This window comes from Bison bison, unplaced genomic scaffold (genome assembly GCF_000754665.1).
Source record: "Bison bison bison isolate TAMUID 2011002044 unplaced genomic scaffold, Bison_UMD1.0 scf7180017862158, whole genome shotgun sequence".
Classification (NCBI taxonomy): domain Eukaryota; kingdom Metazoa; phylum Chordata; class Mammalia; order Artiodactyla; family Bovidae; genus Bison; species Bison bison.
This window is the reverse complement of record NW_011492730.1, coordinates 912,078-929,333: the sequence shown is the minus strand read 5'-3', so window position 1 is coordinate 929,333 and position 17,256 is coordinate 912,078. Positions and strand designations below refer to the sequence as shown.

At 46.7% G+C, this 17,256-nt stretch overlaps 1 protein-coding gene and 1 long non-coding RNA gene across 3 annotated transcripts in view; one reads left to right on the top strand and one right to left on the bottom strand.

Moving 5' to 3' along the window:
• The window catches only part of DLGAP1 (discs, large (Drosophila) homolog-associated protein 1), a 294,987-nt gene that overhangs the window by 44,358 nt on the left and 233,373 nt on the right, over positions 1–17,256 (bottom strand). For both annotated transcript variants that reach the window (XM_010832710.1, XM_010832711.1), the window contains exon 6: positions 5,480–5,853. In XM_010832710.1, coding sequence (XP_010831012.1) covers positions 5,480–5,853 — 374 coding nt within the window. The remainder of the gene's footprint in view (positions 1–5,479; positions 5,854–17,256) is intronic.
• On the top strand, positions 11,763–12,652 carry LOC104983284. The gene is made up of 2 exons (XR_824609.1): positions 11,763–12,037; positions 12,246–12,652. It is a non-coding gene; the product is annotated as an uncharacterized LOC104983284 (long non-coding RNA).

The window sequence follows — 17,256 nt, the reverse complement described above, 5'->3', positions numbered from 1 at the left end:
TGGGAGTATCCCCTGGAGAAGGGAAAGGCTACCCACTCCAGTATTCTGGCCTGGAGAATTCCATGGACTACAGTCCATAGGTTCACAAAGAGTCAGACACGACTGAGCGACTTTCACTTTCACCTCATGGGATTGTGCTTTTTAAAGTTTTGAATTTGCACATAACAAAATAGAAAAGAAGGAAGAAATTTCACTTACTGTAGTTAGAATTGTTGATGCTGGGATATTTAGCTGTAAACTTATTAAGATAAACTCTAGAGTACTTCATTTTTTCCCCTTTAAATTAAGGAATTGGCTTTGGATATCACTTCATAGCTTCTAAATAGCTATGTGTATGTTATAATTCATATAGAAAATATATCTAAATATAACTGATAGCTTATGTGACAGATCAGACCCAACCCAAATATGAAACAAATTTTGTGACTATTCAGAGCAATTAGTTTTTTTTTTTTTTTTCAGAGCAATTAGTTTTATTCATCTTTTTTCTTAGTAAATTATTTCTTTTCTAAATATAAAATTTAATGTAAGTCTTATAAAACTGAAACACAACTACGGAGTCTGAGAGCCACAACTAGTGAAGTCCATGTGCCTAAAGTCCGTGCTCTGCAACAAGAGAAGCCACTGCAATGAGAAGCCCACGCTTTGCAACTAGAGAAAGCCCACATGCAGCAACAATGACCCAGTATAACCATAAAAAACAAAAAACACCAGGATGCTCCACGCCCTGAGAAAAGGAGAAAGAAAGGAAGCAGAGGTCCGAGGATGGGAGAGGAGGCTGCTGTTTCCTGTTCTAGGCTGGCCCCCACATCCAGACGCATAGCTTATTTGCATCAAAGTGTTGTAATCTTCTTAAGCTTTAGTCATTGCCAGTAAATTTATCTCTGACTTTAATCCCCTTAGATCCAAATATTGACAAATGTCACCTCTCTCATATAGTGTGTGGGGTAATCTATTTAAACTTTTGAAGAGACACTTAAAATTTTGAAATATGTTGCAGGATTAATTAAATCTCTTTCCTGAAAAAAAAACTAAGAACGCCCATGGCAGATGGTACAATTTTAGCATTGTTTGGATAATCATCATCTTAAAGGAGGATGGGCTTCCCTGGTGGCTCAGCTGGTAAAGAATCCTCCTGAAATTTGAGAAACCTGGGTTTAATCCCTGGGTTGGGAAGATCCCCTGGAGAAGGGAACAGATACCTATTCCAGGATTCTGGCCTGGAGAACTGTATAGTCCATGGGGTCATAAAGGGTCAGACCCCACCATGTGACTTTCACTTCACTTCAAGTTATTATCACTGTTACTTTTTTGCTCATCCCCTGGTGGCTCAGATGGTAAAGAATCTGCCTGCAATGCAGGAGACATGGGGTTGATCCCTGGGTTGGGAAGATCCCCTGGAGGAGGAAATGACAACCCAGTCCAGTATTCTTGCTTGGGAAATATGGACAGAGGAGCCTGGAAGGCTACAGTCCATAGGGTGGCAAAGAGTCAGACACAACTGAGTGACTAACACTTAAAGGAGGATAATACTAATAATAACAACTAAGCCCAATATTTACTGAGCCCTTAGTATGCCAGGCACTATGCTTGAACTTTACATATATTGTACCCATCAGTTTCTATTATAACCTATAAAGTACCAGTGCAACAGCAACTATTATTATTCTTATTTTCCACATGAGGAAACTAAGTGATTGGCCTATGTTCACACAGGTTGTGAAGTAAATGATTATAATGTTAACTATTAGATATAGATTAAATTTAAAATGTTGGAAAAGATTTGAGAATTCTGACCCTAAAAAGGTAAACTAGGAGAAGGAGTCCGAGGACTTAGTAATAATCTCACGTATTTGAGGGATTCAGATTTAAGTTGGATTGCAGTGTAATGAAATTTGATGACTATTTTGTAGCCTAAATTGTAGTTTACTTGTTCCATCGCTAAGTCATGTCCGATTCTTTGTAACCCCATGGACTGCAGCACACCAGGCTTCCCTGTATTCCACTATCTTCTGGACTTTGTTCGTGTCCATTGAGTCAGTGATGCTATCTAATCATCTCATCCTCTGGCACCCTCTTTTCCTTTTGCCTTCTATTATTATTCTTCATCAAAGAAGCTGCATCACGTGGTCACACTAAATGTGAAGGTGAGGGATCTTCCTGATGCTCCAGTGGTTAAGACTTCAAGCTGCCAATGTAGGGGCATGGGTTTGATCCCTGGTCAGGGAACTAAGATCCCACGTGCCATGTGGCATAGCCAGAAGATAAAAAAAATAAACTAAAAATAAATGTGAAGGTACAATCTAGGCTCTGTCAACACAAGATGTGTGACTTGGGTTCTCATTTCTGGGGTAGAGGTGATCACACCACCTATACCAGAAGGCTGCTGTAGGGGCTGGATGAGACAACCACGTAAAGCATGCAGTCCTCTCATATAATTTCTGTAGCTGTGAACAAAGATTCGAAGAAGAGCAAGAACAATTCTTTGGCTCACTAAAATATCCAGATATTCAAGAAGCAGTGCAGTCTCTGAAACAGTCTTTGTTCTCAATATTTTTTGTGAATTTCAGAATAGTTCCATCTTACTGGCTAATAATGATAATAATACAAGTTGGATGTCATATAGTGCATGAATGCTTTATAATTTGGAGAGTTACTGAACTAACCAGCGGACCTAGGAGGTGATAAAGATAGAAGCTTTTAAACAAAATGAACAATAAGACTGATAAATAATTACCTTTAAATTATATTGTTAAGTGAAAAAAAAAGGCAAGATATGGACTAGTGAGAGGTATATGCTGCTAATATTTGGGTTAAAAAAAAAGGGTATAAATAAAACATGTGGTTGACTATGTGCAAAATAGGGCTTCCCTAGTAGCTCAGCTGGTGAAGAATCTGCCTGTGATGCAAGAGGCCCCAGTTCGATTCCTGAGTCAGGAAGATCACCTGGAGAAGGGATAGGCTACCCACTTCAGTGTTCTTGGGCTTCCCTGATGGCTCAGACAGTAAAGAATCCGCCTGCAATGCCTGAGACGTGGGTTCAATCCCTGGGTTGGGAGGATTCCCTGGAGGAGGGCATGGCAACCCACTCCAGTATTCTTTCCTGGAGAATCCCCATGGACAGAGGAGTCTGGTGGACTATAGTCCACAAGGTCACAAAGAGTCAGACATGTCTGAGCGACTAAGCACGTGTGCAAAATAACCCTGCAGGGAGATGCAAATATTGGTAATATTAATTTTCTCCAGAAAGGAGAACAGACTGGCTATTCCTTCTCCCCTGGAGAAGGAAATGGCAACCCAGTCTACTATTCTGGCCTGAGAAATCCCATGGACAGAGGAGCCTGGCTGGCTATAGTCCATGGGGTTGCAAAGAGTTGGACACGACTTAGCAACTAAATGAACAGCAAAATGGACAGAATATAAAATTCTCCATATTAACCTGTTTTAAGTGTCCATTTCCAGTGGCATTAAGTACATCCACATTGTTGTACCACCAGCGGCATTATCCATCCCTAGAATCTTATTTCATCATCCCTAACTGAAACCCTCACAAAAAGCTGCATTCTGTAAACTCAGTCCTCCAAATAACCCTAGGTGGGCTATATTAGAAAACAGACTCCGGAAGATGAAATAATTTGCCTGGGACAACACAGAGGAGGGACCTCTGCTCTTCCCCACTCCTCAAAATCCTCTGGGCGATGGGAGGGAATCAGCTCCTGGAATGTCGTTGGGGTGAGGGTGGGTGGAGGCTGGCTCCAGACCCTGGCCTCCTGCTAGGTCATCTGGTCCCAAGCCACCAGTGCTACAAGTTCTTTTAGGAAACTTGACAACTCGTGCCATGGTAACCTGTAGGTTACATAAAAGCATTTGACTTGTTGCTACCAGAGAAAGTCTAATTGCCCTTTCAAAGTGGATGCTGCAGAGTGGATGGCGAACATCCATCATCGCTGTGAAAACGTACCCCATGCCTGCTCTCAGATGTGCCTTAGAGTTGGTTCAGCGTGGACAGATTTATTGGCCACCATGTCAGGAAGTTATTATTCAAAGGGCACCTGCATAATGGTACAGCACAACAAAAAAAAGTGGGGGGGAAAGAATGCCTCTTCTACGTGGATGGAAGGAACCTTCCAGCAGGGTAAGCCAAGCTGAACTGATCAGCCCAAGGATCAGTCTGATCTTATCACCTGGCAGCAGAAAACACTGACGTGAGCTGAGAAGTCTGCCAGAGTCTCTGCCTTTTTAATGACATGCATGATTAAGCAACCCACAATCACACTGACCCTGGCACACATTCTTCCCTCACGATGCTGTGATGTGAGTTATTGCTTTCCACGCTCTCCGTCCCTGTTGGTTTCACTGGTCAGCACTCCCACATCTGTGTGAAGTAATTCCCATTTTTGTTCTCATGTGGTTACTCAGTAGCATCAAACACACCGTAACACCACCCAGCAACCCAGGTTTTTCTTGGATGCCCGCTCTTTTTTTGAGACTCCGAATGTGCATCAGGAATTGAGGGCACTTCATGTTTGATATTGAGTCCATGTTTGTTTAATTATCGTCCCCTTGTCTTACAACATTCAATTTGAAGAACAAAAATAAAAGCAGCTAATCAACTATTCTTCAATTTTTAAAAAATGGAATATTTTTGGGAAAAAAATTGCTAATAATGTCTATAGACAAAACACTTTCATAATTTTTTTGATCACTTTTTTTTTTTTTGGCCACATGGCTTACAAAATCTTAGTTCTCTGACCAAGGTTTGAACCTGCACCCGTGGCAGTGAAATCATGGAGTCCTAACCACTGGACCACCAGGGAACTCCCTAAAATTACATTTAACTTAGGGGAGTCCAGAGCCAATAATTTGAGAGTCTGGTTCTACAATAGCTATATCATCCAAAATGGCAAGAGAGCAAATCTGGGAAAACAAAAGTTTACATTTCTTGATTTTGGGTTCCTATTTCAAAGGACAGAAAGTGAAGTTGTTGGGACTTCGCTTGTGGTCCAGTGGTTAAGAATCCGCCTGCCAATGCAGGGAACATGGGTTGGATCCCTGGTCTGGGAAGATTCCACATGCTATGGAGCAACCAAGCCCCTACGCCACAAGTACTGAGCCCGTGCTTCCCAACAAGAGAAGCTACGGCAACGAGAAGCCCTGACACGGCAAAGGGAGAGTAGTCCCTGCTCACTGCAACCAGAGAAAGCCTGTGCTAGCAACGAAGACCAGAGCAGCCAAAAATAACTTGCTCAGTCGTGCCTGACTCTTTGCAACCCCATGGACTATACAGTCCATGGAGTTCTCCAGGCCAGAATACTGGAGTGGGTAGCTGTTGCCTTCTCCAGGGGATCTTCCCAACCCAGGGGTTGAACCCAAGTCTCCCGCATTGCAGGCAGATTCTTTACCAGCTGAGCCATCAGGGAAGCTCCCCAAGATATAACTAATTAATTATTATTTTTTTTTTTTAAAGGGAGGCAGTTACCTGGATCCCAATGGACAGGCATCGGTTTTTCTTGAAGTGGTCCTTCTTCCTGTCCTCTGCAGTGACGGTGGCCATGGCGGCGGTGGTGGTGACAGTGGTGGCGTTGTTGCCCATGTGTTGACTCGCAGGCCCGTGGATCTGGGCATTGGCGGCTTCGATGGCGGCTGTCAGAGCCTTCATACTGTCCAGGCTCTCCGTGGAGTTGCTCAGTCCAGACTGGCTGATAATATCCCCTCGCTGGCCCTGTCCGTCCATGTAGGCATCCTGGGCCGACTCTGTGCTACTCTGGGCTGTGATAGAAATGAAAGGTTTCGTGGTAGTTCTGGGTGGGACTGGAGGTGGTGTCTTCTTATATGTTGTAATGCAAGATGACACTGGAAGACAGCGAAAACAAAGACACTGATTTCTGCATGGGTTTTAACTGCTGATACTGTAACTGACACCCGTTGGATATTAGGGCCCATGAAACACATCAAGACATTGAACGTGAAAGCAGGTCTGTTAATAGACTAAGGTCCCTGCTTAGGGGGCAGATGTGGGCCTCCTCTAAGGTGACACCCCCCGCCAAGACTGCAGGAGAAAGAGATGAAAAACACCGGATCTCTGAGGTGGAAGTTTCTGAAACGGAGATTAATATGAACCGACATAAAACAGACAGGACTGGCCATCTGTAGAAATCTTCCCAGGCAACAGGGAACCCTGAGAAATAATGAGTAACACAGATGAGGCCAGGGGCAGTCTGCCTTCTTGGGAAAATATTAACCCCAGCTAACACTGAACAAAGTAACTCATGGAGAAGATTCTGATGGTTCATAAAGAACATTGGAAAAAAAAAAAAAAAAAAAAAGAAAAAAGAAGAAAAGCAAAGAGGTTGTGAGCCTGTGTGTTCTAACCCTGAGAACAGGGCAAAGTGCTGGTGGAGGGGGCTTTGGAGGGGGAAGGAGAGGGGGCTGGGGAGGGGGTGAGCTGAGCACAATGTCATGCTGCTGCTGCTGCTGCTGCTAAGTCGCTTCAGTCATGTCCAACTCTGTGAGACCCCATAGACGGCAGCCCACCAGGCTCCCCCGTCCCTGGGATTCTCCAGGCAAGAACGCTGGAGTGGGTTGCCATTGCTCTCTCCAGCACACTGGCATAACCTCCTGCAAATGGTGTTCACCTGCACTCAGATCCTCCTCCCTTTCTTCCTGCCTTTCTTTTCCTTTCTCTTCCCTCCCCCCCTCCTCCTTTCCTTCCTTCCCTTTTTTGGGTATATGCTCACTATATAAACTTGTGTTCTGAGTTGTGGTGTTGTTTCTGAGAGGGAGGACACTGCATGTGCATCTCTTATTATAAAATATGTAAAATATTGTAAAAATGCACCCGCTAGTAGGAGATCGGACTTCCCTGGTGGCTCGGATGGTAAAGTGTCTGCCTGCGATGTGGGAGACCCGGGATCGATCCCTGGGTCAGGAAGATTCCCTGGAGAAGGAAATGGCAACCCACTCTAGTACTCTTGCCTGGAAAATTCCATGGACGGAGGAGCCTAGTAAGCTGCAGTCCATGGGGTCGCAAAGAGTCGGACTTGACTGAGTGACTTAAATTTCACTTTCACTTAGTGGGAGACCAGCCCTCAGGCAGCCCATTAGGAGCCGGCTCCCTGAAGTGCTGTCCTTCAGGAGATGTGATTAGACCGGGTGCCTGAGTCTGTGCAGCCACCAGCCACCCTGCAAGCATCTGAGGATGACCCCTGGGTCTTGAGGAAGCTGGATACACTATTCTCAGCTTTGCATGTATGGAGCACGATGGAGGAAAACACAGAAATGAAGGAAGTTTCGAAGTGGGAACTAGCCCCTCAGTAAAGAACGAGTCCTTAACCAGCTTTCCACAGACCCCTTAAAAAGTGGTTCAGACTATTGTGTTCCCATCACTTTCTCCCCCAACTCATTCCCAACCCCACCCCAGCCTTTCCCTTTGGGACTGTTGTTAACACTAACACCAAATGCCAGCTAGTTACCCATGGTTCTAGCTGCCACTTGGGCCATCTAGTTGAATGAAATACTTGCTTCAATATTCAGGGTGTCTCTTGAGATCACTAAAAAAAAAGTGTCCTGTGATGAACAGTGAACAGGAAGATTGATTTTCTCTGTCCTGCTGTTCTGCTGCCCTGCGATTTGGCGTAATTTCCTAACCCATAAAAGACAGGGACAGAGATACTTGACTACTTCCTAGGGGTCGTCTGAGAGTTGAAGGAAGAGGAAAGCACACATGTCACATTTTGGTATCGTGTGCTCTGAAAGCGGAGGCAATGAAAATAATAGACATGTAGCCGCAGATTAGTTACCTGGGGCTGGCAGAGGCTCCCCCAGGAAAACCTTCCATCTGAGCTCTGCGTGAATCACACATCTTTACATTTGAACACAGCTCAGCAGTCTGCACTCCATCCTCCACAGTTTTTAGCTAAGGTACCTGAGAGAGAACAGGGCCGGCAGAGGCTCACTGTGGCCAGTGGAGGCAGAGCTGGAACAGGACTAGGCTGGGCTCAGGTTCCCCATGAGCACAGGGAAGCCAAGGGATGCAGACAGGTGCATGGTTGATGGCTCCCCTCACTCGACTGATTTTCCTGCACTGTAACCACAAGGGAGCTACCGATTCCCAGGAAGTTTGGAGGGGACAGCACTCAGTGTCACTTACTCATCTGCAGACCAGAGAGGGTGGGACAGGGAGTGACCATCATTGGTGTGTGTTAGTTACTAACACACACTAACACACATTAGTGTGTGTTAGTCACGCAGACGTGTCTGACTCTGTGACTCCATGGACTATTAACTTGCCAGGTTCCTCTGTCCAAGGGATTCTCCAGGCAAGAATACTGGGGTGGGTTGCCATTTCCTTCTCCAGGGGATCTTTCAGACCCGGGGATCAAACTGGTGTCTCCTGCATTGCAGGTGGACTCTTTACCGCCCGAGTCACCATCTGATCTAAGAAACTAGATCATCTTGGGACTTTTATAGTGTGAACTCATTATTTTGTCAAAATCAGTTCTCCACACATTCTGCCCACTGATACACCAACAAAATGAAATGCCACCTTCCAACATCAGATGTCTGATATTCTGAATAATCTTTTGATTGCTTGTCAGCTATCCCCAGTTTCCTTTCAGCATGAATAATCAAAACAGGATAACACAGCCAAATACAGTATCATATCATTTGCTTTGATTTATGTAAAAATCCTGCCAGGATGTGATACCTGTGATTTGGGGGGTGGGGAGTGTCTCATTATTCCTAGAGTGATGATGGGGTTGGCTACACTCCCCACAGGGCCAAATGCAACTTGGCGCCACCTAGTGACCATTATCATCTCCTCTTCCATGTCAACAGGAATCATGTCAATGATTCTGGAGGCTGACCACCTGACCTGCCTCCTGAGAAATCTGTATGCAGGTCAAGAAGAGACAGTTAGAACTGGACGTGGAATAACAGACTGGTTCCAGATTGGGAAAAAGGAGTACATCAAGGCTGTATATTGTCACCCTGCTTATTTAACTTATGTGCAGAGTACATCATGAGAAATGCTAAGCTGGATGAAGTACAAGCTGGAATCAAGATTGCCGGGAGAAATATCAATAACCTCAGATATGCAGATGACACTACACTTAGGGCAGAAAGTGAAGAAGAACTAAAGAGCCTCTTGATGAAAGTCAAAGAGGAGAGTGAAAAAGTTGGCTCAACACTCAGAAAACTAAGATCATGGCATCTGGTCCCATCACTTCATGGCAAATAGGTGGGGAAACAATGGGAACAGTGACAGACTTTATTTTGGGGGGCTCCAAAATCACTGCAGATGGTGACTGCAGCCATGAAATTAAAGGACACTTGCTCCTTGGAAGGAAAGTTATGACCAACCTAGATAGCATATTCAAAAGCAGAGACATTATTTTGCCAACAAAGGTCTGTCTAGTCAAAGCTATGGTTTTCCAGTAGTCATGTATGGATGTGAGAGTTGGACTATAAAGAAAGCTGAGTGCCGAAGAGTTGATGCTTTTGAACTGTGGTGTGGGAGAAGACTCGAGAGTCCCTTGGACTGCAAAGAGATCCAACTAGTCAATCCTAAAGGAAATCAGTCCTGAATATTCATTGGAAAGACTCATGCTGAAGCTGAAACTCCAATAATTTGGCCATCTGATGTGAAGAACTGACTTTCACACTTTTCCCCTGGTAGTCCAGTGGTTAAGACTTTGTGCTCCCAATGCAGGAGGCCCGGGGTTTGATTCTTCATCAGGGAACTAGATCCTACATGTCGAAACTAAGCATTCACATGCCACAACCAAAGATCCCATGAGACAACGAAGGGCAAAGATGCCTCCTGCAGCAACAAAGACCCAGAGCAGCCAAATAAATATTTAAAAATATATAAAGGGACCTAAATGGTATTTCTTCATTGCCATTAAAAAAGAATTCAATAGACATGGTCTCATGACCCAGGAATATGGATCTCACTAAACCCATTTGTTTGATAGTAAGACTGAGGCTCAGGGCAGGTAACTAACTTCACTGAATCATGCCACTCTCAGATGCTCTGCTGCTGCTGCTGCTGTCGCTTCAGTCGTGTCCGACTCTGTGAGACCCCATAGACGGCAGCCCACCAGGCTTCCCTGTCCCTGGAATTCTCCAGGCAAGAACACTGGAGTGGGTTGCCATTTCCTTCTCCAATGCATGAAAGTGAAAAGTGAAAGGGAAGTCACTCAGTCGTGTCCGACAGGGCTTCAAATCCCATCTCTTCTTGTTCAGCCAAACCACCTGTGTTCATCCGCCTAGTAAACCTTCCCTGAAACACCATGTCCAGTAGAGGACAATGCTCTCCAAGAGGACCTCCAGGAAACTGCTTCTAACTCAGTTGTCTGGGTCTACGGTCTGGAGGATGACTACATTTGGAGTTGTCAGCAAGGGGTGCCCAGCTGCGACCTTAAAACGCTGCAAAAGAAGAGAAACTGCACAAAACCAAAATATACACGGAAAAATCGCTCCCTTGTTGCAAAATATTTACAGCTTAACGTTTCCAGGCCACCCAGAGTGTGGTGGTCAGCGGTCTGCGACCTGCCGGCCCCACGCTGAGGAGACGGCGATCAGAGGGCTTCGGGGGACTGGGGACGGGGCGCAGGGCTCCTGCGGGGTGGGGGGTGGGGGCTGCAGGGCTTCTGCTGGCCTCTTTCCTGGTTAGTTTTGGCTCAAGGGCTGTGGCCAGGAGACCGATTTCCACCAGAGCCACCCTCCACGTAAACCACAGAAAAGAGTTAAACTTTTCCTCCTTGTTAAGTAGAGAGAAGCAGGCTTGTGTGCGGTGGAGGGGGGCGGAGAGGGATGTGGACAGAGGGAGGGGCGGTGTCATAACTCTTGTAGTCATAGGACTGGCCAGTTGGTAGTTACCAGTGTTCCAGACACTTCCTAATGCCAGACAAATGCCCCAAGCCCCGGCTTGTCTGGCTTCGAGATCTATTCAACCGATAGCAGCCGGGCTTCACCGGGGAAAGCCGACTTCCAGCGAGCCTCCGCGGCTAATCAAACGCAACATTGTTTTCAGAAGGAAAAATGAAAAGGTTTGTTTCAGAGTCACAGCTTTTTTTTTTTTTTTTTAAGAGGCACCCAAGTTGTTTTAACAAGTTGCTACAAACCTTGGGCTTCCTGAGGTGAGGCTGTCGTGCACAGTACATGTTCTGTCCCAAACTCCAAGGAGGCAGGGATCCGAAAATTAGTCATTAAAAAAAAAAAAGCCCCAGGCACTTCATGCCTGGAAATGATGTAAGACGCAGCCACTCCTCTGTTACAACTACAACCAAACTGCTCGGCGATCGCAGCAGCTGCTTTCCAAATGTCAGCGCCCAGCCGGGGCAAAGGGCTGCAGAGCCACCGAGCCCGAGGACTGTGCGCGCTACCTCTGTCGCCCACATTTTCTCCAGGCACTCGCAGGACCCTGGCAACAGGTAACGTGGCAACCTTGGCCTTCTAAACTGGCAAGCGGCAAGATTACAGAGAACAAAGGGATTTTTCTGAAAGCCAGCTGCATCTCCCTCGCCACCCCCACCCTTCCCTCCGCCCCTTGCCCTTCCCCCGCCTCTCAACTCAAAGTCTGAGAAAACAGAAGTATCGCTCCGGGCAGCTCCGCTCGCGCGCGCCCCCTGGTGACCAAAGCTCGGATCGTTGATGTACCTTGAACTCCGAGGCTGGGCTCCCAGGTAAGCCACGCTGGGACAGGGGACTGGCTTCCCTGGTGGCTCAGTGGTAAAAGAATCCGTCTGCCAATGCAGGGAGACGCGGGCTCGATCCCTGGATCGGGAAGATCCCCTGGCGAAAGATGTGGAAAACCCATTCCAGTATTCCTGCCCGGAAAATCCCATGGACAGAAGAGCCTGGCGAGCTGCATGCAGCCCATGGGGTCCCCAAAAGAGTAGCCCAGCGCCTACTAGGCTAAACAACAGGGGCTGCGTTGGTCTGCTCAAAAAACGCAGAGTGGAAGTCACCACTCAGAATGTCTTGCTTTTTAACTTACCACCTCAACAAAATTTTTTCCCCTTACTGAAAGGTAAGACCTGCGGGTTGAGGTTGCTGGGTTTTTTTCCCCCCTAACCAGCACCTAGGGCAGCAGTGTTTGCTTCCTTGGCAAGGTGCAAAGCTAAAACTGCTTTGGCCTTTTGGTTAGGGGGATGGCTGTGAGGATGAATAGCTGGGAAACTGAGGATTCCTGCTGGGTGGGACTTGCATTTTCCATTTGTGTCTGAATTTGTCGTTAGTTTGCAGGAGACTTTCCGGGTAGAAGCATTTCTAATTCCCATCGCTGGTTTCCGGTTGGTTGATTTGCAAGGATGACTGAAGATTTCCAAGCTGCAGGCCCAGCTTCCAGAGAACTTGCTTTGCAGCACACCGTCGTCCCCCCACCCCCACCCCTTTTATCTGTGTGTGGGGCAAACACCCACGAAAATGCCAAGGGCAGTATTTTCAACCAGCCTTCTTCCTCTCAGGCTCCTCCAAGGTCTCTGATTTGGAGAACTGCAGTTGTGAGCTCCTGGGAGCTCCCGCCCCTCACCCCACTCCTGTCTTGCTCTGGAAATGTTAACCGGAAACTAAGAAAGAGGTTCAGATCAAAGTAACTGTTCCCTTCAGAAAATTCCATTAATTAAGTAAATTAAAGGAAGTTAAATGAGGTTTGGAGGAAAGTCATTTTAGAAGGCCCAGGTCCAGGGACTGAGGTCCAAAGCCTCTAATGTGGACCTTTAATGAAGCTTGGCAACCTGTTAAACACTAGAGAAATTGAGGGTTGCCCTTTGTAAAACCAGTTGTTGCCCAAAATCAATCATTTCAAAGGAACATCTTGAAAGTAGATGGACATTTGGCTAGAGGTTGCCTTGATCATTTAATATTAACGGTTAAAAACAGAGGGCTCTGAGTAAGAATCATTTGACCGGTAACTCAGGTGAGTCACCACCTTCATAGAACTGGGCACAAAGGTTCCAGGCAGGATGTTGAGAACGCCCGGTTTACTAATTTGCCAGGTGGGGCCGTTGCTTCTAGCAGGGAATGCCTTCAGGATTTCACGGCTCATTTTCCCACCCTCTCCAACAGGTGCTACTGAGTCATCCACGCACACAAGTGACTGCCCCGGCAGTGTCATCTGTTAGGATTAAACTTCCATTTGTTCCATGACTTTATGAAGCGATTTCTAACCACTGAATCAGATATACCACTTCCTCTAGGGCCTAGGGATTTTTTTTTTTTCTCCTATTTTAATGTCTGTAACATTTTGTGTAGTTTTCAAAATTTGTACCTGCCAGGTCAGCAAGTCTTCCTGGGTTGAATGGACTGCTGACAGGAGGGGAAGGTTTGGGGCTCAAGGTCAGGGTTACAGAATGAAATAAAGTTTCCTGTTTGGGCAGCTGGTCCCCCATTTCCTCAGGCTCCAGCAGACTGAGTCTTGGAAGACAAGAAGCCTGGGAAGCCTGGGGTGAGGATGGTGTCAGGGGTGGAGGACATTTTTCTATTAAGCTCATCACCCAGCTTTCCTTTCTTGTTAGATATCACTTCTCAGCAACACTTGCCTATATTCTCTGTTAGCTGAATTTTTTTCCCCTTCCAGACTGAGACAGAGTAATTAGTTAAGGATGTAAGGATCACAAGGTCAGGCATTGTTGTCTGTTGTGTTCATGACGACTGCAGTACTTGGATCATGCGTGGGACATAGTGGAATGGTGGTAAATACTTGTTACCTGAAGGAAAGAACAGGGATGAGAAGGGACTTCCTGGAGAAGAAGAAAAAGGGACTAATAATCAGGAAAGCAAGGTCACCAGGATAGAAAGAAAAATGAATACTCAGCAAAGCCAGTCTGTGACCTTGGATGTTGTGACACAACCTCCTGTCACTGATACCCGTTTCTCTTTGGCCTTGTTGAGTGCTGGCCAAGTCCAGCTGTGACTGGCTGACTTTTGACATCGAGTTAGACTGTGAATGGCCCACCTCTATCAGCTGGAAGCAATGAGTCCTGTGGATTATCTTCTGAACTTCCTCCACCCTCTCTGCTGGGCTTTACCCAGGGGCACAAGTAGTTGGCTGTGGGAGGTGCCACACATTCACTGCCCTTGCCCCAGGCAGCTGCCTTTCCTCCTCAGCTCCTTCCACTCCTTTTACTCTTTCAGTTCAGTCCCTAAGTCCTGTCTGACTCTGTGACCCCGTGGACTGCAGTACGCCAGCCTTCCCTGTCCTTCACTATCTCCTGGAATCTGCTCAAACTCATGTCCATCGAGTCCGTGATACCATCCAACCATCTCATCCTTTGTCGTCCCCTTCTCCTCCTGCCCTCAGTCTTCCCCAATGAGTCAGCTCTTCGCATCAGGTGGCCAAAGTATTGGAGCTTCAGCATCAATGAATATTCAGGGTTGATTTCCTTTAGGATTGACTGGTTTGATCTCCTTGCAGTCCAAGGGACTCTCAAGAGTCTTCTCCAACACACAGTTTATTCTTTGGCTCCTCATTATTCCTAGTCTCATTTCATGAGAACTAGTGTCACATGTACCATGGGACCTGAAAAGCAAGAGACACCACCATACAAACAGCCCAGCAGGACTCCCTGCCGTGGGGTTGTGTCTGGGCCATACAGCAGACCTCAGGGATGCCAGCCCCCGCTGGAGAGAGTGACTGATGGGCACCAAGTGGGGGTAGGGTCTCAGGCACACACTGCCCGCTGGTCTCCCTCGAAACAGTGAGCTGGCCATGCAGAGTGAGTGACCTGTCCAAACCAAGTGAGGTCAGGAGTGTCTGCCAGGCTGAGTGAAACTTGTGGTTGAATCGATCAGGAACCTCTGCTCACTGGCCAACTCTCTGGACTCGGGAGAGAAGGCGGAACTCGTGATGCTGCTGCCCTGCGGACACAGCGTCTGGTGGAAGGGCTCAGCCTGGAGCAGAAGCTTTTGCTCCAGACAAACCTGGGGAGACAGACAGGATGTGCGATGAAGCAAAGGAGCAAGAAACTGCCTCCAGCTCGCCTTCTTGCGGGCTGGAGCACGATGAGGAGGAATGATTACTTGTGTCTGCAGAGCAGGGCATGTGAGGGCCTGGTCTGTGCAGTGAGGCAGCTTATTATTCATCCGGCTCCTTTCCTCCTTCCTCCCTGGAACCCCCCTCCTCAAAGGAAAACCAGGAAAGACTGTGGGTTAAACTGTGGAATACCATCTACCAGCTCACTGGGCCCCAGAACGCCAGCGGCCCCTTACTGACTCCCAGATGACAGGATCAGCCTTCAAACGACACCTCATTATCCAGCCATGTCACTGACAGATGAGGACACAGGTCCAGAGGATTTGGCCGGGCCCCAACCTCCCCCCCCAACCCTGTCTCTCTCTGTCCACACCACACAGCAAACACCATCAGCCTTTACAGTGGGGGCGTAAAGGGCCACTTACAGACTGCATTTCCATTTCCACTCTTCAGTGGGGTTTTGGTCATTGCCACCATTGAATAATATCCAAGGAACCCTCCCACACTGTTGGTGGGAATGCAAATTGGTACAGCCACTATGAAGAACAGTATGGAAGTTCCTTAAAAAACTAAAAACAGAACTGCCATTTGATCCTGCAGTCTCACTCCTGGCCATATATCCGGGGAAAGCCATTAAAAAATAAAAATACACCCCATTATTCCTCGCAGCACTTTTTAAAACAGCCAAAATACAGAAGCAACCTAAATGCCACTGACAAAAGGAATAGATAAGATGTGGTGTGTGTGTGTGTGTGTATACATATACACACACATATGTGTATGTATATATATGTATATATACATACACATATGTATATGTATACACACATACACACATATGTATATATATGTGTATATATACACACACACACACATATACAATGGAATATTAGTTGTGAAAAAGAACAAAATAATGCCATTTGCAGCAACATGGATGGACCTAGATATTATTATACTAAGTGAAGTAAGTCAGTGAAAGACAGTGTCACGTGATATATAGCTTATATGTGGAATCTAATTTCTTTTTCTTTTTTTGGCCATGCCATGCAGCTTGTGGGATCTCACTTCCCTGACTAGGGATGGAACCTGGGCCCATCTGCATTGCAAGTGTCACGCGAGTCTATGTTCCTCGGTTCTTTGTCTCATCACAACAAAGATTTGGAGCAACGGACGTTAAAGCCCTCGGTGCGTCACAGCTCTCGGGTCTTGGACAAACCGTGCTACAGCTCTTAGGCAAATCAGTGTTACAGCTCTATTTTATTTATAAGATAGGAGGAGAATCCAAGACTCGAAGAGAAGAGAGTGGAGAAGTGCGTGGGGAGGGAGAAAGAGAGAGAGAGAAAGAGAGAGAGTCCGAGAGAAAGCGCTTTGGCTCCTCCTTTTATGTTTTTTCCTCCACCTGGGCCTGCCCTATGCAAATTGGGCTTAGCCAGGAGTGCTGTTTGTTCTGTTTGTTCTGCCTGAAGTCTTCACTCTGGTCCTCGGACCTTCCTTGTCTTTTAGCCACCGCCATTTTGGACTCCTTTTCCCTATTCTACCTACCTAACACAAGTACAGAGTCTTAACCACTGAACGGCCAGAGAGTTCCCTGTGGCATCTAGTTTTTAAAAAATGACACAAATGAACTTGTTTACAAAACAGAAACAGACTTAAAGACATTGAAAACAAACTTAGGGTTACTAAAGGGGAAATATGGTGGGGATACACACGTTCTCCGCCTTGGGTCTGATTAGAACCTGGGTTCTTCCCATCTAAGCCTCCTTTCTCTTCTGTTAAAGAGCTGTCCTGTACTTGGGGCCTTAAGCATCTCCACTGAACCCTCATGAGAACAGTGACTAAAAGCCCTTTTGTGAATCTCTTGGGACTTGCTTGAGACTTGTAACTTCTCAGATTGTAGAAACTGATGAGCGTGACACAGCCCGGGAGCATGCGGACGCTAAGGCGTCTGTCTACTGGAAGAGGTGAAATAGTCACGCTGCAAGTAGCTGCCAGGTCAGGTTTTGGTCTCTGGTTTTCAGAACCTCTGGAGGCTTATAGTGGCTCAGTAGTAAAGAATCCACCTGCCAATGCAAGAGACACAGGAGACTCAGGTTTGATCCCTGGGTCGGAAAGAGCCCCTGGAGAAGGAAATGGAGAATTCCATTAACAGAGAAGCCTGGCAGGCTATAGCCCAGGGGGTTGCAGAGTCACTGAAGGATGGTGGCCACGACTTCAGGTGCCTCGGGCATCAGAGCCTCCTGCTCCCAGGCTTGTCTGGCCCTGGATAGAACTCTGTC